General features: G+C 34.4%; 1 protein-coding gene across 1 annotated transcript; it reads right to left on the reverse strand.

Moving 5' to 3' along the window:
• Window positions 1-20400: 20400 nt before the first annotated feature.
• On the reverse strand, window positions 20401-21452 carry LOC139089084 (complement factor D-like). Its single transcript, XM_070638512.1, has 5 exons — window positions 21377-21452; window positions 21020-21296; window positions 20855-20966; window positions 20604-20798; window positions 20401-20538 (listed from the first exon to the last, which is right to left on the reverse strand). The coding sequence occupies exons 1-5, from the start codon at window positions 21432-21434 to the stop codon at window positions 20479-20481; spliced, it is 702 nt and encodes a 233-aa protein (XP_070494613.1). The 5' UTR covers window positions 21435-21452; the 3' UTR covers window positions 20401-20478.

Below are 21452 nucleotides of genomic sequence, written 5' to 3' on the forward strand. Positions count from 1 at the left end.
TTTTCAAGCGATACATTCGAAAAATTATTCATGTGATGTGCTTCATTTTCCTTCTCTCCAATTTTTTTTATACTGCCTATTGACAATTCCAATTTCGCATTCACCGTTTAGTGTATGGCTGACGATAATAATTTGCCTATTTTTTTGTTGTTCTTCCGAATGTATGTGTGTATATGAGTAAATGTTGCGTATACCTGTGAGGATTAAACTCATCAGTCAGACGTCACATACGTTCTCGATAATGTCAACAGCACTCATTCTCACTGTATAACAAACAATATGTATATGCATACACGACTGACTCATAAATGTTGCACAATCAGCTATTTAACATGTTAAATTATAAATTTGCAATTTGTCATGTGAATATGTTTGAAAAATATTTTGTATGACGTGATGTGAAATATGGACGGTCAGGTGTTTATGACATTTTTAGTAATATTTTTAGGTATGGGATGTGCTATACGATAATAATAATATTTTTATAGATTTATGTTTTTATAACGTTTACCATTTTCCATTGTTTTATGATGTCCTACCTTTTTACTGCCTGCCAAATGAAATTGTAAACGGGAGGAAGAAGAGAAAAATAAATAAAAAATTGCAGGAACGACAGCGTGTGTTGAAACAATTATCACGTCCCTTGTGAGAATTATTGCTGGGTTCTTGTTGGTAAATTATGAGAAAATTATTGGTTTGGCTTGCAGGATGTCATAAAGTGGTAAATAATGAGTATGATTGGATGTGTCAGGTTAGTAGTTTGAATACATTTTTAATGGATGTGAAATTCATAGCTGATTTTGTTTTGTTATTATTATTATCGAATGTGTATTGGAAATAAAATATTTATTAGGAATGATTCCCGAGCAACACAATTGAAAATTTAAAGGATCCACTAAACTTTTTCCATTAACACCATCAAAAGCAGTCCGAATTTGGTATCCTTATGGGCTTTCAAATGGATATTGGATAGTGATTAGAATCTCATGTAAAATTTAGGATTCAAAAAGGGACAATTAAGCAGCACAATAAAGTTGCAGTGTTGATGGGAAAATAACACGTTTAATTGAAGACGATGTGATTGTCATCGTTACGGTTATTTTCAAGGCATTGACACTCTTCACCCGCTTTCATCCGGCCCATACAAATCTTTCATCCGCTTTCATCCGGCAAATACAATCTTTCATCCGGATGAAACGTGTGTCAATGCCTTGGTTATTTTGGGTCATTTTGATGGTCAAAAACCAGATTTTCTACAGTATCTCTAACATGCTTGTGGCTATACTCAATCAATTTAATTAAGCATCCTCAATTTCGGGAGCATGTTCCTTGTCTGTTTAAGTATGTCGCTCTGGAGAAGCTATGGAGAAGCCAGAGTTGACAAAAGACGAATTTTGTTGCTTACTAGCTCACCTTCAGCAGATTGACCTTTTTACTGGATGCTAGCTACTGATGATAATTTCTTCCGCAGGTTGTCATCTTCTCCGGGATCCTAAGAGTTGGGATCGACTCAAAATTTGTCAAATTTGTTTCAAAAAGTCAAGTTTCTCATTTCCTTGAACTGTGGCGATGCAAATCTTTTAGAGGAGATTTTCAACCCAAAGACCCCCTCCCTAGCTTCACTCTTGTCACAGATTCTCTTTACCCCAACCCCACACTGATTTTATTGTGCCTCCAACTCACTTAGTAAAGTCAAAAGCACAATAGAATCAAACCTCACTATTCAATTCTAATCACGTAATGACAGTAAATTCATATTAAGAATATATCCGAATTTTATAACTCTAAGGGGACCCTAAATGGCGACCATAACAAATTCATAATTAATTATTCCTGTAAAGCAAGTCTCACTTTTTTAATATCCAGCACTAAAAACTCATCCTCAAAATTCCCATCCTTCTAAAACTACAGGGGGTTAAATTTTACAGACTATAAATCCATGTAGTACACGAGAATATGTCTATATTGCAATTTCTCAACCTCCAATAAGGCACAATTCCTTCATATCAAAAACAACACAAGTCCCCATAAAATTAAATTCAGTTGCAATCTCCCCCGAACCATCAGTCTTGATTACATTTAAATAAACTCAATACATGCCGTACCCAAAAAAAAATTCATAAAGTTTTCTGTAAGATTATAACAACTTTAGGAATGTATGGATGTAAAATTATGTTAGGGAGAAAAATCATGGCCCGATGGATAACAAAGTTCAATAATTTTATTACTTTTAGATCAAATTCCCTTACCCCGGACCATATAAGATACATATTCAGTCTTTCAGCATCCCAATATAGTTTGAAGCATGCTCTTTGTTATGCTGTCGTCCCCAACAATAATTTCATATTGAAAAATAAAGTTTTTTAATGCCAATGGGTAGCAGTTTTTTTGAACGTGAAGGATTGTGGCTGTATTGACAAAAAAGAGGCAGTGCTGTATGAGATAACTGATAGGTAATAGTGTAGGGTGGGATGAGTTTAAGGATTAAATTGAATAGCCTGAATATAAAGGCAGAGAAAAAACTTTGTCATGTTCATCTATGCGATAAAAAAAGAAGGATGTATGTTATGCGTATTATGTGAATATAATTTGTTTTTATGTCTCGTATCACTTTAAAATCCCAAATATGCTTTTTTTATCGGTAAAGCATTATAAAAGAATAAAAAGGATTTTTTTTTGGAGGGAGTGATGGAAATCAATAGGGAATTAATAGGGGAAAAATGGAGCGCATTTTTGGGTTGAAATTTGCATTTAAAGTGTCTTTTTGCATATAGTTGCAAAAACTGGATGATTTTGGATGCAATTCTTCTTTTTAGTCTCCGTCGGTTTGGATACAAAGTAGCTTGAATAATACAAACTGGTTAATCGATCCAAATTCCATCACCAAGCCGACATTAGTCCGAAACTCTGACTTATTGCTAGATTTAGCTTAAATTCGATAACATTCTAGAGTCACGCTGACTAAGGGTCAAATTTCAAATCAATTAAGCGGTAGGAGCGACCTCAAAACTACCCTGAATACGCCTCAGGAGCTGAGCATGATCAAGTAACATGCAAAAGATGACAAAAACTTTAAAATAGTGTGGATCTAGTCAAATTTCACATTGTATGTCACTTTACTGAAAAGTTAGCTAAGGATTAAAATGGATTAGTCCATAGCAGGCAGGACTTCATTGAATTGAGGATTGCCCTTTATTGGGTTTCGGACTCCAGTAAAGGTCCCTTCACAATGCAAGTATGCCAACTAAGAATTAGTCCACCAAATTTAAGATTATGAGATTTAATCCCAAGAATGTACTGAGTCTCGATATTGATATCGACATCACATATAACACAATCCCAGGATTCAAATCTTTAGTCAACATTGAGCTCAACTAAGTCCCAAACAATGGACAATCCGACAAATTAAACATTCCCAAAATTCAACCCCTTTTCATCACCATTCATCCCCATGATACCATAAAAATTACGCTCAGAAAGGAAAGATTTCTCTTTACATATGTGTGTATGCATGCATGCTAGTCTCTATGAAAAGACATAGAGAGATAGAGAAAGAAAAAGACGATGTGGGGAAGGATGTCGGCGTATTGAAAAGAGTTTAAGTTTTTTTTTTATGTATGTTCTGTTCTTTATGTGGGTTCATAAGGATCAAACATCTGCGTGAATACCATAAAGTAAGACTCAATATTCTCTTTTATTCAAATGCGATTAGATATCACCATTTAGAACAGAAGCTGCTGAACATAAGAAAGAGTTTTTGGAACCGATTTTTATGAACTTGAATGGAAGAATCATTATATTCTGAATGGAATGAGATGAAATGTCATTAGAATATACACATTGGAGTCTATAAGAAGTTAAATTGCTGATCTTTATAGGCTGATAAGATACAAATTTGTATGAACATAATAAAAAGAGTCTTTGTGTATGCAAAGAGCAATGACAATAAAAAAAGGGACCAAAAATCAATAAATTGATATTGAAACTGCCTTTTGTTGCTGCTTTAAAGTTACGAACGGATGAAAATTTTCTGCTCTTTTTTTTTCAATTCCTTTAATCCCTTTTCATTCCTTCCTTTTTGTTACATTTTCATTCATCTTCATCTCGTCTTACTTTTTTCATTTGTTGTATTTTTTGTCATTTTACTGGATATATCACGTACCATTGTACACGAATCCAATTAATTAAGAAAATGTAAGGAATAAAGATTGATACTAACTGCTATGTTTCTCTATAAGATAGATTTATCAATCGTATTAGTTCGTATTGGATGTCTATATATGTTGTTTTCTTGCTGTGGGGAGAAAGTTTTTTGGGGTTGCGTGACAGACTTTTTGGGAGATTTTGATTTTTTTTAAAGATTTTGTTTTGTTTTTCTGGAGTTCATGACACCCTATGTCATGTTGGGAATGGGAAGTTTGAGTGTTGCTAAAAATTAACTCAACTTTACTCAAACAAAGTCAAATTTTGGTTGATTTAACTAGTTTTTGTTCTACTCTTAGTCAAATTAAGTAGTTAAGTGCATTTATCGAGTAATCATCACTGTATTTGGTTTAAATTTGGTTTAATAACTCGAAAATTCTCGGTTCGATTCCTGCTATTACCAAATTTGCACTTTTTCAGAAGGTTAGATACCTTAATTGCCTAATCTTTGAGATCTAGACGAGATTGAAAATCTTAGCAACGTAGGATAAGAGAAAAAGTCAGGAATTTGCAGAAAAGCATGAAAACATGGAACAAGAGCTTCAATACTACCTTATAAATAAGAATGTTGACTAAACAGTCCACAGAATGTGGGGATCTAATGGAAATTAAGTTCTGATGAGAAAAGTCTGACAGGAAAACATTAAACGAGAAGTATTCAAGCTTTAAATGAATGGATCGGTGAAACAGTTCGGAAGCGGAATATTGTTGTAGCTTGAGGGAGGAGACACAAGCTTTTTAAACTGCCCTTGGTTTGAATCCACAAGTGAAAAGGCGTCCAAAAGTAACATGGAATAGGACGGTAATGAAGGAATGCCAAATTCGATGTCAATCCTAAGAATTTATCTAAGCTTTATGATTTGGCCAGCAACCTAGGCTCCAAATCAGAGTTTGGTTACAGTAATTAAGTAACGAACAATAACAGGCAAAGAGCATGCAAATGAGAGTCTGCTCACCTTAAATATTTTGGATGAGCATGTTCGTGAGCGTTACTATCAGCTTACTATACTCTTGGAAGCATGCTTTTTGCTTGTTAGGGTAAGTAAAACCTGAGAATATCACGTTATGCCATCATTATTCCACTCACATCACTGCAGAATGAATTCATCTCTTTGAATTCAAATAAACATCACCAACCCTTGAGCCAAAATGGAAAGATTTTCGCCAGACTTTTTTTGTCCGTCCGATTTTGCCAGATTTTCGCAAGATATTGGACGATTTTTTTTCGCACGAAAAACTCGGTCCGATTTTGAAAGATTTTTGGACGATATTGCCAGAAAAAAAATCTTCCATTTTCTGGCAAAAATCTGACGAATCTTATGCGTCCGACTTTTGCCAGAATTTGCAAGACAAATTTTCTTTGAAAACGTACGAAAAATCTTGCAGTTTTCGGTCCGATTGTGCAAGATAAATCTTGCAAAAATCGGATGAAAAAGTATTTTGAATATCGGACCGAAATTGAAAGATTCTTGAACGATTTTGCCAGATATTTTTCGGATTTTTTTTTGGAATTTTCAGAAAATCTTATAGTTTATATTTTTCTGATTTTTACCAGATTATGCCGCTATATTAGTGTTACTATATTAACTAGAAGTAGAGATTTCGGTTTCTCGTCACTAATTTTTTTTGAAAATAAATCCAAAATGATTTGATTAGAAGATCACTTTATTTCATAAAGGAAATTTGTCAATTTTCTCGCAATCCCTCTACTAATCTTAATTCTGCATCTAGATTATGATGTAGAATAAAAAAACAAACTTATTATAACTTACTGTAATTTACTATTCGTTAAAAAATTAACTTCTTAATCTAAAAAAATCCAATATATTCACATGTAAATACGATGTGAATAAAATACATTTAAACTAATTATTTTGGAAAATTAAAAAGGTTTTTCTTTTAAATAAGTACAACATAAATTTAATTCAAAAGTTATATTTAAATTATAACTATATTTCATGCTTGAAATTCATTAGTAATTTATATATGTCTTTTGCCATACATAAAGTTATATAATTTCAGATAGCGGTGGCTCAGCGGTTAAGTGTAGGACTTCAAACAATTTTCAAATCAAGCGATCCAAGGTTCGAATCCCAAGACAAATCTGGCATAATCTGACAAAAATCGGACGAGTATAAAAGGTTTTAAAAAGATTCAAACACTTGTGAAGTATATGAGAAAGAGAAAAAAAAGATAGAAAAAATATAATTTTTAAAATTTTTTAATTAAAAATCTTGCAAAATCGTCCAAAATCTGGCAAAAATCGTCCAAAACTTGCATGCAAGTTAGTCAAGTTATGGACGATTTGTCTGGCAAAATCTTGCAAAAATCGGACCGATAAAAAAATCTGTCCGATTTATAGCTGTTTTCTTGCATTGTCGTGCAGTTAAGGATTTTCAATGTATGGAAAATCTTGCAAAGTCTGGCAAAAATCGTTCTCGGGCAAAAATCTTGCATTCGAATTCTGGCAATATCGTCCAAAAATCTTGCCATTTTGGCGCTAGGGCACAGTCCATTTATCATATTAAAATTCACCCATCTCAAAATAAAAAGAAGACCCAAAATAAAAAAGAAACAAACAAAACATCCATTAAAAATACAAAAGATATCGATGGTCACCCTTATAAATCGGTATCTATAAGAAATCAATACGTGCACCATTATTGCCCACCCACATACCTCTAATTAATGAATGACTCAATATAGATTCACATTTACGAAAAATAGAAAATAACATAAAGTACGATAAGACAAAAGAGGAAAAATAATATTTTTTAAGGAGAACAGAACAGTCAGAAACTGAAGGGAGAGTTGCTATCTTATTTATATAGAGCATTGATATTGAACCTATACACGATTGGGAGGAGAAATGTCTTCTTGTTAAAATCAATGAAATCATTTATTTCCAATTTTCTATATTTTTTGTGCATGAATAGAAGTGCGTACGATGGAACATGAAAAAGGACGAGAATGAATGATAAATGAGATATAATGTTAATTGAACGACCACTCAATATGGTAAAAAGGTCATTAAAATTTTCCTTTTACCATCTTGCTGCTTTTTGTTGCTGCTTTAGTCATAAAAAAGGGACTTAAGAAAATTGGAATTTACTTTCTTGTGCAACTGCCTGGGATTCAATAGCATACGGAGAATGAGGATTCATTAAAATTATGGAATTATTATAAAATTTACTATGTTGTATTTTATGAGTCTATACTTTGTTAGTTGGGAGTGAGTTTCTGTTGGGTTTGCTGGCAGTTTGTCTGTTTTATAGGTTGTGGAATTAAACGTTTGATTCTGAATGGACAAAGCCCAATGGCTACAATTTTGACCTAAAACTCTCCCGAGTTTACAAAAATACGGTGTCAACTGGATATTAACTTACCATCATTGAACTATAACGTATTTCAAGCCTAGGTCCACTTGGAGACAAGAGTGTACATTGTATAAGGCCAGTCAATACAGAAATACCGATCACTACGCATCATTTTGTTTGTCCAGTAGCTTGACTACATCATTCATGACTCGTTTCAACATCTCATGTTGCCCAATTCTTAGTTTTGCCCTTAAAACGGCTGTTCCTAAGAAGCTGAAGTATCTTAACTTCTGAAAATCACTTGGCAATAGAACTTTTGAATGGTGATTCGTGAGTTCAAATTCTACACCAACTTTCGTGACTTGTACCTTGCCAACTGAGGTATCAAGAAACTTTAGCTTATTAGCTCAGTTGTGTGTCTTTCTAAGGACGACCACTTAATTACACGTCTGTAGGCATCCAGATACATGAATTTTAAAGCAATATGCGTCCTTATCCATTCACAACTTATTCTGATCTTACTTTCGCTGTCCGTATCCATATCAATTGTGATCCATGGTTTCTCTCAGATGGCGTCTATCGTTAGGCTTCCGTCTGCCAATTTCCAATTGCCAATTGCAACGCTGTCTCTATCGACAGCTTCCTTTCAAGAGTCATTATACAATATCTATTCCTGTTCTACATTACTAAGTAAAATAAACAATTTAAAACCAGAAGGCTCGCCATAAAAAGCAAAGGCTTATCTGTCCTTCATAAATTCACACAATTTGTAGCACATTTTATCAGGAAATTTAAATGTCCTCCGACAAACATTTGCCCATTATTACCAAAAATCATGCCTGTTGTTCTCAAGAATAAAAATATTTTTTTTGTCTCAAGCAATTACAGGCACAATATCTAGAACAACAGACTTATCTCCACATTATGGTGTCCCACTTAAATTAATTAACAACAGAAAAGAAAATGCGCCAAAAACCATTTCAATGTGGCACTTCCAACATCCTCAAAAAAACTAATTTTTCAAATTTTATGATCCCTAAACACGAAACATGTAGGAACTAATATCGCGAAACATTGTTCTGGTTCTGCTTACGTTCCTCCAATTTACTTAATTGCTGTGCGTTGAGACTTAAAAACCAAAAAAAATGGAAGTGAAATGTTAAAAAAAAATTTGTAATCAATTTTTACGATTATTATCGAATTTTGTTCCTCTAGATTATTTGTGCTGTTGTTTATGGCACTTTGACTTACTTTTTTGTTATTATTCGAGGGATTTTCAACACAACAAAACATTAAACTTTATTGCTGCCTGATTCATAAACTTTTATTAGACTTTTTTTGCTTATTTTCTAATTAACAAGAACAAAACAAACAGCATTTTATTCGTGATTGTGCTGAATGATGATAAACTTTGTGTAATGGAGAGGAAACTAATGTGATTTTGAGAGATGAGAGATAATGGACAGTTACTTTATGGTGATGGAGATGCAGTTGGAATATTAATGACTTTTTTTTTCATATTTCTGCAATGCATTTTGAAGTTAATTTGATTTAAAATATTCTGTTTGATGTTGCAGTAGGCTTTGTAATTTAATTTGAATGTAATCTTGTTTAATGGAAATTATTTAATTGATGAGAGGAACAAAAGGATGTGGAATAAAATATAGGAATGGGAGATATGGAGTAATTAGAGAGGTATTTGTATTTTTATTGATATAACTTTGTTAAAGATGGTTGAGGAATGATGAATTTAGGGATTCTTGGAGGCTTGAATTCGGCTCGGACTTTACATAAAAATGCCGATTCAAGTCGATTCGACTAAGTACACAATTCGAGTAGACTTCGAGTTCTTGGGTTTCCTGAAATATCGTTCTGGACAAATCTCGAGTCTTGGCCTTTGTTTTGACAATTTTCGAGTCTTGATCTCGGTTTTGAGGACCTTTAATGATGATTACACTTTCTTATCGATGAATTGCTAATTAGAAGCCATTAATAAAGCAGTTGAACAGGTTTCTGTACAGAGTGGATGAAATATGTTAAATAACTTTTTAAAAGCAAGGTAATGTCCAGTTAAGGACTACATTAAACATATTTTTGTCCACTTTGGTGCTTTTAGTATCAATATTTCACTCTACTAGCCTGTTTTGCTGTTATATTTGGTTTCTTCTCTAAGATTGCGCTCAATAAGACCAATTTTATTCGTATGTATAAATATTCTTTCAAAATGGACCAGAACTAACCGACACAGCATCATTAAGACATTTTTAAGTCATTTTGAAGTTTTAGCATTAATAAACAGTGATGTAAAGCCGAGCGACTTAAAAAAAGGCTTGTTTTAGGGATCCAATAAAGCTCTTATATTAACATTAAATAGGAGCAGCCTAAATTTGATAATTCTTTTCATATCTCGACGCGGAAATCAAATAATTGTTAAATTTAGTCGGCTTCCTATCGGTGCTAATAAATGAGCTTTAGCAGAGCCCTAGAAATTCGGCGGTTGAGTCTTATTCCTTTGTGTTGCTCGTGGACATTTTCACAGCCACATCAGATCCGCTAGCAATTGTAAATTCAGGAAATTTTCATAAAATTCAGTCAAATCTGACAGAACATGCAACATTTCATCTTCATTCCTTGCCTTTAAATCCATCACAACAAGACAAACAAATGCAAAATCATAAGCAGCAACATATCCACCTTAAAAACGTTTCCTATCCAAAAATAAAAAAAATTCTCACAAAGACCTAAATATTCATCACACCATAAGCTGATATGATCCATCTTATTCTTCTTTTGAAATGTATATAGCACATGTTTCGATTTTATTAGCATTTTATTCATAAACATTTTTTTTAACCATATCTGCCTAGCAATCTCTGTATTACCCAAAGTATTACCTTAATTCATCTTTTATAATATGCAAATTCTAAAGATAAGAAAAAAATAATGCAAGCATCAAACAGAATGAAAAGAAAGAAGACGATGCTTTGAATGAAAGAAGAATAGAAATTTTTGTGTGTTTTTTTGAGGAGAGATGTGAAGGTTTGAGGATTTTGATGGATAAGGTTTTGGAGATATAAAGCGCAGTTTTGAGGATATTTTAGGGAAATTTATTAAGAGCTGGATGAGGTTCATTCTAAAAATTTTGAAGCTTTTTGTGGAATTTTAAAGCCTATTTTATTGGTCGCGTCAGCCAGAACATCCAGGATCTAGAACAAAATTGTTGGTTTTGACCTCAAACAGACTGCTTTTTTAGCGATCCGGGGGTCTTTTGGGGCTTCTTTCATAATGCAGTGTTCATAATGCAAGAGTCAGACACACCAAAGTAGAGTATTGGACTTTTGGAGTATCTGAACATGAGAGTTTGCTGTTGTAAACTGAGAAACGAAGGGTGTTTGCTGACCAATGTAAAAATGACTTAAAATTAAACTGCTTTCCGCTTGCGTCGTCGACTTTTATAATATGTAGCTTGAAGTTATTCGATCTGAGCTACCTACTCTGCCGCCGTTAGGATAATCGACCTAAACTAGCTACTTGCACTATTGAACTCGCCCTTTGTGAGTAAACGCTTCACTTTCAGGTAACTTTTCTGGACCTTCAGGCAATCTGGAATGAATTTCGTAGATTTTGTCCCAAACGTGCAATTTTAGATGCATCGATAATTAAGCTTTTTAGATGAAATTGTTGAAGAATATACTGTGAAAACCCTCATAAGCCATCCATTTTCCTGCTTTTAATTGTAAAATCCGACATAGTTCTATACTTAATTCTCGATAATATCACTCTGGATTGCTGCAAAATTTTACACTCATTTTACAGTTCCTGTCGTCCTTGTCTTCCTTTTTTACAACTGAAAGTGAACTAGTACTCGAATTCAGCAACCAATCACCTTCCCAGAATCTACATCTCTTGATTAATTCAGTAAGCTTTAAACTACAAAACATCCAATTCGATTGAATTCAATTTCAACTTAAAGACAGTAAGCCAAACTACAAAAAATCCATACCACACTCCAACATAAATCTTCAATAGAAAGCAGTATAACAAAGGCAACGAGAAGAATTGCTCGAAGATCGCTGGAGCAAAAAATCTCATGAATAATAAAGAATCCACTTCTCTAGTTTTTTTGTCTGTTCTTCAATTCCTCCTCTACTGCTGCTGAGTCGAGCATGGAAGAAGAAAAAAAAGGTTTTTGTCATCCAACTTGAAGCACGTAAAAATACAAGGAACAAAAATTTGTTAACTGACCCAAAAATCTTTTCATTTCTTAAAGATTCTTGTCGTTCCTTCTTTTTTTTTGCCTTCGAAAGGGCTTCAAACTGATAAAAGATTCATCACCGTCATTTGTCTGTTTCCATTTCTTTTACTCCTTAAATTTTTTTTTTTCATTCTTTTCGACGCTCCAGTTCCTTTTCGGGCACACAAGAATCATTGTTGGGGCTTTTTTTTTTGAAAAGATGAAAATCACTCCAACGATGCGTGACTCAAGTTGCTATTGTCTGTCATTCCATTTTCTTGTTGTGTTGTGCCTTATGCATAGCAAGAAAAGGATTCTGTTTCCATTTTTACAGAAAAAAGGTCTTTCTATTGCTTGCCTAACGGGAAGGTTAAAGCATCATTATCGCATTAAAAAAATTTCCTTTTCTTTTTTGGAACTTGAAGGCTTCTCATGAATGACAAAATTATGTTCAAGATCAGCTTAAGGGAGGAGAGTGAAGGAATTTTCAACAGCTGTAATTAAAAAAAAGTTAAGGTCAATGGATGAATGTGATGAACTTCCAGATGTGTGAGTATTTCTAGAGGGTTCGATCAAGAAGCGCAGGCCTGGATTACCTGTTTTTAAAATAGGCTGACGATATTTGGTTGTGTCTTATAGTTTGTCCAAAGTTTTATGATCACTAGCAACAATGGCACAAGATTTCTAGTTAATGAGCTTAGTGCTTATTTTGATTAAACTACAGAATTAGAAAAATACCTTCCTTGTTCGACACGGAAGTTCAAACTTAACTTACTTACTTATTCCCTAGGTTGTGGCGCACAGGGTCTCATTGCCACGTTTAGAGAACGTCTGTAGGCAGTTCTATTCTTTGATAGCTTTTACCTTAGTTCGGAATATTGAGAAATATTATGTCCTTATCAAAACATCCAATTCAGAAACTTTTTGGTCTTTTCCTTGATATTTTGTCGTCCACAAAGACTGCATATGTTACTCTATATATTGGTTTATCCTGTAGTCATCTGTTCACAAGACCTGCCCATCTCTAGCGATCCATACGACAAATTGTGACAATATCAGCATCCTGGAAAAGTTGACTGAGTTCATAAACATGCCTACTTCGGAATTCTTCACCTTCTTTTGTAGGTCCATAAATCAAGCTTCTACACAGAATGCAATATCGACTCATATTTTGAAGGAAAAAGTTAATTAAATCCTCTAGAGAGGAATAGGCTTCAATTAGTCGACCTTTTGTCTAGTAATAAACTTGGTATTTCATAGCAAGTCTCACAAATGTCAAGATCATAACTTAACATAAGGTCGACTGATTGTGGGCTGTTAAACTCGGACAGAGTAGCCAAAACGTCAAAAGTAGCAAGATTCGTAACTAGGGAGAGTCGAGTGGACCTCAATTTCTGTTATCCTGGCAACTGTCTTTTAGTTCTTGGATTCGCCTCCTTTAATGACCCAGAAAATACAAACTGCCATATATTTATATAAAATCAGTCTCAATTAGTGACAAAGACGTCATACATGAGAATTCCTAGCTAATCAAAATACATTACTAGTAACAACTTTTACTCATTCAACATCTGCCCATTTTCACATACTTCTAATCCATCTTAATGTACACCAATAATTTAAGCCTAAAATAAGACACAAAGTTCATCTCATCGCATGTAAAAAAAGACCGAACGTCATCAAATATTTATATCAGTAAGCCTGTGTGTGGGATGTAAGCAGGCATTAAAGATACTTTTGTTGTTTGGGTATTTTATTTCCGTAGCCCAAATTCCTCAGCCGGTCATCACCATATCAACCCCAAATCGTGGAAGTTTTCAGGCAGCAGCAATAATTTGAATAACAAAAGGAATAAGAAAAATTCAAGATAATTTAAGGATGTACTTCAACAAAAAAAAAAGAAGTGAATTCTCTATTATATCGTACATCATTGATGTAAAGGCACAAGATGAAGAAGGAGAAGAAAGTTCAAGTGTCCAATTAAGCTCGATGAAATCTACTCTCAAAATTCATTTTTAATGATCCTCCTTGGCTGCTTCTTTTTTTTGCTAAAGTCAGAGGCAAGTGGAACAACAATCGATAGCTAAATACATCATTCATTGTTATCTCAATATTCAATTCTCATCCCCATACCTGCTTCCCGTCTCCATATCTACTCCACCCACAGTCAGTCATCAACAATCTCTGTATCAGCCTGACTCTGCTTTTGTTATGTTAATTTCGATGAAAATCAATTTTCTATTTTCTTGTTTCTATTTTTTCCTTTATCGTTCCTCAATCCACTAAAATTGTCTTCATCTTCATCAATTCCAGTCATCGTCTTGTTCATCGATTTCTATCAGGAAAATTAAATTCATTTTAATTTCATGAAGACTTTCTACTTTTTTGACTTTTGGGCGGGCGAAAAAGACAGGTTTTAATTTATTCTGCTCTTATCGTTACAGACATAAATTTATTCCATCCTGTAAGAGATTCTCATTGCTTTTCTTTTTTTGTCGGTGGATTGTTTGCGGAGACTGGGTGAAAATTTATTCTTCTCATGGGATGTTTTAAGGTGAATTGTGTTGCGTTTTGTGGATGGTTTTTGAGTCAGATGAAGGACTTTAAAGGGATGTTGTGCAATGGCGTATGAAGGCACTATTCCTAAGAGTATAAATAGATTTATTGATTCAAAATTTGGTCCCATGGCGGAGTGAATTTGTGATGATGCCTTATTTTGATTAAATCGGAAACTATAATAAAGCTACGCCGACTTGGTGCCGGATTTTGGATCGACTAAACGATTCGGGCATTAAAAGAGATGAGTAGAACTTTATTGGATAGGATGAGCAATTATTTGTCATTGGATAGGACATTTCTGGCTTATATCTTGATAGAATAGGATCCCGAGTGACATAATTGAAAAAGAGTCCAATATGGAGCTTTTTGGGGCTGCCATATGGCCTCTACATTGAGTTTGCTTTCATTTAGTGTTAAATAAGCTTCAGCGGAGCCTGAAAAGGTCCATGATGGATCCTTCTTCGTTTGTGTTACTCTTGGAACAGCCTCTGAGCAATTTTACAACTTTTTATTTACTTCGATGGCTCTACAGATCAACTGTGATTCATGGCCTCCGTCAGATGTCGCCTAAAGCTGGTTCTATCGCCGGCTTCCACCTGCCAATTGCCAATACCAAATGCAATACTGTCTCTATCGACAACTTCCTTCTACCACGAGCTCTCTTACCATCAACAAAGTCTGATTTAAAGACCTTATTTAGTGGAGCTTCTACAGGTCTTCTAATAACATGTCCAGCCCATCGTAATTACTCATCGGAATTCCTTTTATCAATTGATATCTCCCAAAATTATCATCTCATTCTTCAAAAACTCAAACAACATAAGGCACAAAAGACAGTCAAATTGACATATTTATTAATAAACTTCCCGCGACACCAAAGTATCAAAAAGCAAGTCTCACTGATTTAATTTAGATAAAAAAATATGAAAATGAAAAAAATTGATTGCCGACATGATTCTCATCATACTTCCGAAATTAATTTTGTCCCTTCATATACACAATATAAAGAATTGTAGACGAAGTGAGAGTGACACGTCAACTTTGTGTGTGTGTGGCAATAAAAATAATAAATTTGATTTTGTCACCGAAAGTGACTGATGATGAAAATTTATTTAAAATGAACAGCTGTGCTCAATTGAAAAGAATTTTTCACAATTTTTTTTTGAGGGAAAAGTTCAATTTTTCACTTGCATTTGTGACCAAAATCAGTGACAAAATGACTTTCTGTTCCTTTTCCCTTCCAATAAACTTCAATTTATACTTTTAACTTTTTTTATTTTTTTGTTTCTCTTTCGGTTCGATTGTTCAGCAGCAAGAACAAGAAGTGTAGATGAAGAAAAAAAAAGTTTCGTTTCCGTTCATTGTTGTAAAGGAATAAGGAGAGTGAGGAGGATATAATATTTTGTGACAATTCCAAGGGATGGCTACTTGACAACTCTATCCGAAAGGCAGATAGTGAGATAAAATTCGGAAAATTGTGTACTCGACCAGCAAGGAACCAGATTTTGTTGAATCTGAATCGAAGCTAGAGTCACACTGGCTTGGAGACTCTAATTTCCGATTTTTTCATGTCGTGTGCCATTTGGGCTAGTGTCAGGTCGACTTACTATGAGAATTCTGTCCCAAACATCACCAGCAGCTGATTTAACGACGATGTCACGTTGCACGCTGCATTACGAGCATGTCATGTTGCAATTTCTACTATATCGACGTCTTGGTTTGGTTTTTCACTTATTTAAGCAAATATGAACTAGATTTGGTCAAATCCGTGTTTTGCCGCTTACCAGTTCTCCTTCCGCAGATGATCCCTTCCGCTGATGGCTCCTTCTACTGCTTGCCGTCATAAATGACACGGTTGTAGACACCAATAAGGCATCTGCACATTAAAACTCCTGCATGACTCATTTGCAACAACTAGAAGGCATCATGCCATCACCATAAAATCAGTTTACATTACTGATGCCTTCTGTGTATCTCAACACATCCAATCAAATTTTCAACAATCCTTATCTCAACCTACGCATCATAATTTTGTTCCTGCACCTCCATAGAATTTTTATTTACAAAATTACTGTAATATGATTTTTTGGATATACATTCGACTAAAAATGTACACAATCATGATGGAATATGATACATTATTGATACATCCTGATGCTACATACATATTGTTTTCATTTCGCATCAAAAATACTAGCCTAAAGCAACATGTTCGATTATATCCTCTCTTTTTTTCGTTCATATCAAGTCTGATGATATTGATACTGCTTAATCAATAAGCGTTGAAGCATATCTTATGAATTTGTTTGGCATGTGTTTGATATGTTTTATGCTTTTTTTGGGTTTTACATGCTTTGGTACCTTTTGAATTGGATTGTAAGGCTTGAATGTGGGATTGTTTTAAGGTGATTTGGATTATTGAAAGGATTGTTGCTGGATTTGGAGTGGATTGAATGATTCTGATGAACTAGATGTATGGAGTATTTGAATAGAGATGTATCTGACTAGAGGATGTCTAGTAGCACTTTTGATTGCTTAAAATGGGATTTAAGATGTAATCGTTCAGGAAATACTTAGACTAGATCATAAATTGACAAATACTTCAAAATTAACATTCACATAAATGCACATAAATTCTGGATACCTTAAAATATATTCTGTAGTTTCCAAGCTTATATTCTCAATTTGTCTGTCTAAAACCATGTATATCTGCTTCTTTGGACTATCATGTTCGACTCTAGAACCCTAATTCCGAATTTAACTGAATTTGGCCCCAGTTGAGAACTAAGACGTCCCAGGGATACTATTTCTCCCCCTTTCCATGCCTTATGTCTTTTCAGCTCTAGCGTCACTTGAGATCGATCTAACAAAGCAGCTTACATTGTCTACTTTGCTGTCCAAACACATCAATTGTGATATATTGTCTCTGTTATGGAGATAGCGTCTAAATATGACTGTATCTCTAGTTTGAGCTTGCCAATTAACTATATCATGTTCTGTTTCCAAAAATTAAGGTCGATAGTCGTGGCTAATGAAAGCATTGGGCAAGTAAGTGACTTCAATCTCAGCATTCCTAGCAGGCATAGAAACCGCTTTTAGGTACCGTAGAACATGAAAGTAAACATGAAACGCATATAAACGCGCTAGCTATGGACCTTAAGGTCTGAAAAAGGTTATTTTAAATTTTTTTAGACCATGAATGCATGTTTTTTGCCTATTAGGACATCCTTCAAAAAATCACATAAAGTTTAAAATCACTGCCATTTTTCAATCAATTCCCAATCTAGTATCATCGACTATGATTCCCCATCGAGCATCACCACCCCTTGATATTGCCACAATGAAAATTCTCAAAGTCATTTTTCAAAAAAGAATAAAATTTACTCAATAGTTTTGGTTGAGTGAGGAACAAAAAATAAAAGTTAAGGAAGAAGAAATGAACGGAAAACATTTTTTAAATTAGATTTTTTATTTTCATGTTCAACTGCTTTATATCCAAAAAAGAAAAGAATAAGAAAAGTTTCCCCACAAAAGAAAATTTTTCGATAAGGTGCACGAATTGAGTATTGATTTATGGCCCAACATTTGCTACTCCAACTGTGAATTCTTAAAAGTTTTTTCCTCTATTTTATTCCTACTTATGATTCTCTTGAAGAAAAAGGCACCGCCTGTAGTTTTATTTTTATGTATTCATTTCATCATCAATAAAGTTATTCAATGGAATGTGCCAGCATGAATCAGCCTCTCAAATATCATACAACATTAATTTCTCCTAAAGACTTCATTAATTCATTTATGGATCTTACGGTTAAATTAACTTTTTTTTCTTTTCCTTTTTTTCCGTTTTCGTTGCTTTTATCTGGCAGCTCATGTTGGCGATTTTAGGGGTTTAAATATGGGTTGTGTGCTGAATACTCGAGAAGCTTAATACGGCGAATAGCATATTTTATATCTCATACTAAAATGGGTCACTAGTGCCATTACGATGCAGTCAGGACAATTTCACGACTTACCGGTTATACGTCATCGTATCGGTGCTCTAGGGAGCTACATGTCTAATATTATGGACTAGTTCCGGTTGTCTTGTTTTAAGAACTAGTTGATTAGGTTTAAGTACTAAATCTAGTCGTCTTAGCTCTACGAGTTCGACTAGATTGACGTCTTATTCTTAGAACAACTTAAGACAACTGTCGCAGTCTTTAGAACTAGACCCTTGGCACTAGGACAACTTACTGCCTAGTTCCTACAACTAGAGATACTAGAAAACACTCTTTATAATGAGTGAGAGATCGATATCTGGTAGGAATCGAACACACAGACTCATAATAAAGAGACACAGATATTCGGCCTGTTACCTAACCATTCGGCCACAAAAGCCTTACTCTCGCAATGGCAGTTTTGCTTTTATATTGCTCGATACCCCAGATTACACTCTGCTCACTAAATAATCAGATTTTACGTTTAAATTTGAATTTTGAGACCAATCCTTGCCCTACCATACACGAATATGCTCAATGAGCATTTTACGTTTCCAAAGAGCATGCTCACTAGGTACCGTAAGATGCTCATTGTGCATATTCTTGTATGATAGAGTTGATATTCTTAAATACCAGAGACCGACCATTTCCTGACAATAACCAATTCCCCAAGAACCCCTAACCTCTTGCTCCAAATACACACAAAAGCAACTCTCATATCAAATATACATTCGAACCCCTCAAATTCTCCTTTTTCCTCGATTGTTCCATTTGACGTCCCGCATTCACAATCGAAAATAACAATAAATTATCGCAATGAGATTGAACGCAAACGAATTGTAAGGAAAAAGAAATGAGGAAAGAAAAAATCGACAATGATTCCATTTCCAAAATGAATTTTTCACTTTCGGCAAGTGCTATTGCCATCAATTTCATTCATTTGAAGCCACAAGTAAACCGGAAAATAAGAAAGAAGGCAAAGAAAGTAATGAATGAAAAAATCGTAAATGAACAATAAGAAAAAGTTTGGCGGTGATTTTTTGTTGGAGGAAGTTTGGTGTTTTGGGTGTTTGGATGGCTGGGTGGATGACTGGATGTTTGGAAGGCATGCTGCTTCATTTTGATGGTTTTTTAGGTATTTTGAGTCGTTTTACATTGGCATAAATTGAAATGATATCCATACAGCAGCCAAATTGACACTTTAGGCAGCACCGTACCTAAACTGGCAAGATGCGCTTCCTCATCCCTCAAATCCTCACAATCCTTACTATTTTAACTCAAATAAAACTTCAAGGATGATAATAAAACTCGACATATTCGAGTGAACTTCCCCACAGATTTTTACTTGCTGCTGTTTTTATGTTTGAGAATACTTCCAATGGGAATTTCCATTTACGATCATAAATATCTACAATTTTAGATACACTTCCATCCCAATATTTGCAATTAATTCGCTTCAGGAGATTTTTATTTCCTTATTTTTTTTTGTTACCTTCCGCATTTGCACATACGCAAACATTATTTTTACTTCGGTTGAGTTGAAGCTCGATTTTTATTTGTTTTTTATACGCTAACATCTTTTGTGTATTACTCAATTGCATGTATTACTTACATTAAATTTATATAAGAGGATATTAAAAGTAGGTAAATGGAATTGATAGACAGATTTTAATGGATGCTGTTTAAGGTTTGAGGGAACTTTTTTGGTGGATTTGAGGTTTTACTGTAGTTTTTATAGATAAACTGAGTGGACAACTTGACGCAATGTTGACATATGGAGGAATCTACGATTAATGGCAGTTTTATGGAGCTTTCCCTAATTCCACAAAAATTGATATTGTTGATTATTAATATTAAGACTGATTCTTAGTTTGCAGCAAAGGCACTGAATAGCACAAGCTAATCGATTCAAAATTTAGCACTAGGCTGGCAAAACTAGTTGGCTTTAAACTTGTATCCGCCACTAAGTTAGGCTCACGCCGGCTTGAAACCATATTTTGGATGATTTACAATTTTGGGCAATTCGGATTGAGTCGTAGGTTAAGCATTCCTTGGATCACAAAAATTTTGATTCCATATCAGACAAATTAGAGAAAAACACAATTAAGAATTAGTATAAATTAATTAATTTATTTTATTTTAAGTATGGATTTAAAAGAACTTAACATAGTTTCCTCATTGTCATCCTTTATATCCCAGTAACCACATGAATCCACATACGGTAATACGAAATTCGAGCATACGTGTCCTATTAGAGATCGAATATTTTTTTTAGCTAAAACCAGACACAATTTAATATTTTTTAAGCCTTACTATTCCACCACAAGTTGCTGATGTTGCAATTCCAATCAATCCAGATGCGGTGACCAATGGGCCACCAACATCAGCTGAACAAAGCGTATTAGTTGTACACAGGGATGTTTCGTTAGCACAACTATGAACAGTAAGGACATATCTAAACCTCAACGCTGTGGTGGCTCCTGCATCAGTAAGACCCCATCCAGCCACCTTTAAAATAGAAGATTAATGTATTGATGCACAAAAAAAGTGTGAAAAATTCTTACTAAAGCATGTGATATAACATTTGGTTGAACTACATGATCCATGAAAATTGCTGATACCATTCCAAATCGAGCAGCGTTGCATGTCACAGTTAGAATCCGAATTAATGCAAGCCTTTAAAAAAATTATTTAACAATAGATTAATAACATCCAAAATTCATCTTTACCCATCATTAAGTACGATCTCTTGAGCAACATGAGTGAAACCCGGAGCGACAAGTGTAGGAACATTAATAACTCCAAAGGCAATAAGTAGTTGTGTCGGTGTTGTTAAGAATAATGATGCAACTGATGAAGCACTTAAAACCCAATTCTCGCCTATCATAACTCCTCCAGCCAAATGAACCTGATTTGTTCCAGCGCGACGAAGTGATGCTATGTGCTGGAACTGACGCATCGATGCTGGACTTGTGGAACCGAGAATTCGACTTTCAGAGTCATCTGCTGGTAAATTAATTATTAGAGAATTTTGTGGTCCATTCAGAAGCAAGCCGCGGCCGTTATTCCTAGATAGATCTGCTTACCCACAGTAGCACATACTCCCAATGAAAATATTGCTGCAATCAAGAGTAATCGAAACATTTTTTAAAACAAAACTGA

This window comes from Chironomus tepperi, unplaced genomic scaffold (assembly GCF_022539635.2).
Source record: "Chironomus tepperi strain 1889 unplaced genomic scaffold, CSIRO-AGI_Ctep_v1 contig_174, whole genome shotgun sequence".
In the NCBI taxonomy this organism is placed as follows: domain Eukaryota; kingdom Metazoa; phylum Arthropoda; class Insecta; order Diptera; family Chironomidae; genus Chironomus; species Chironomus tepperi.

Coding starts and splice junctions, on each gene's coding strand:
- LOC139089084 (XM_070638512.1), bottom strand. CDS start 21,434: ATGTTTCGATTACTCTTGATTGCAGCAATATTTTCATTGGGAGTATGT. Junction 20,799..20,854: donor ATGTTATATCACATGCTTTA/GTAAGAATTTTT, acceptor TCTATTTTAAAG/GTGGCTGGATGGGGTCTTAC. Junction 20,539..20,603: donor CAGCAACTTGTGGTGGAATA/GTAAGGCTTAAA, acceptor GATCTCTAATAG/GACACGTATGCTCGAATTTC.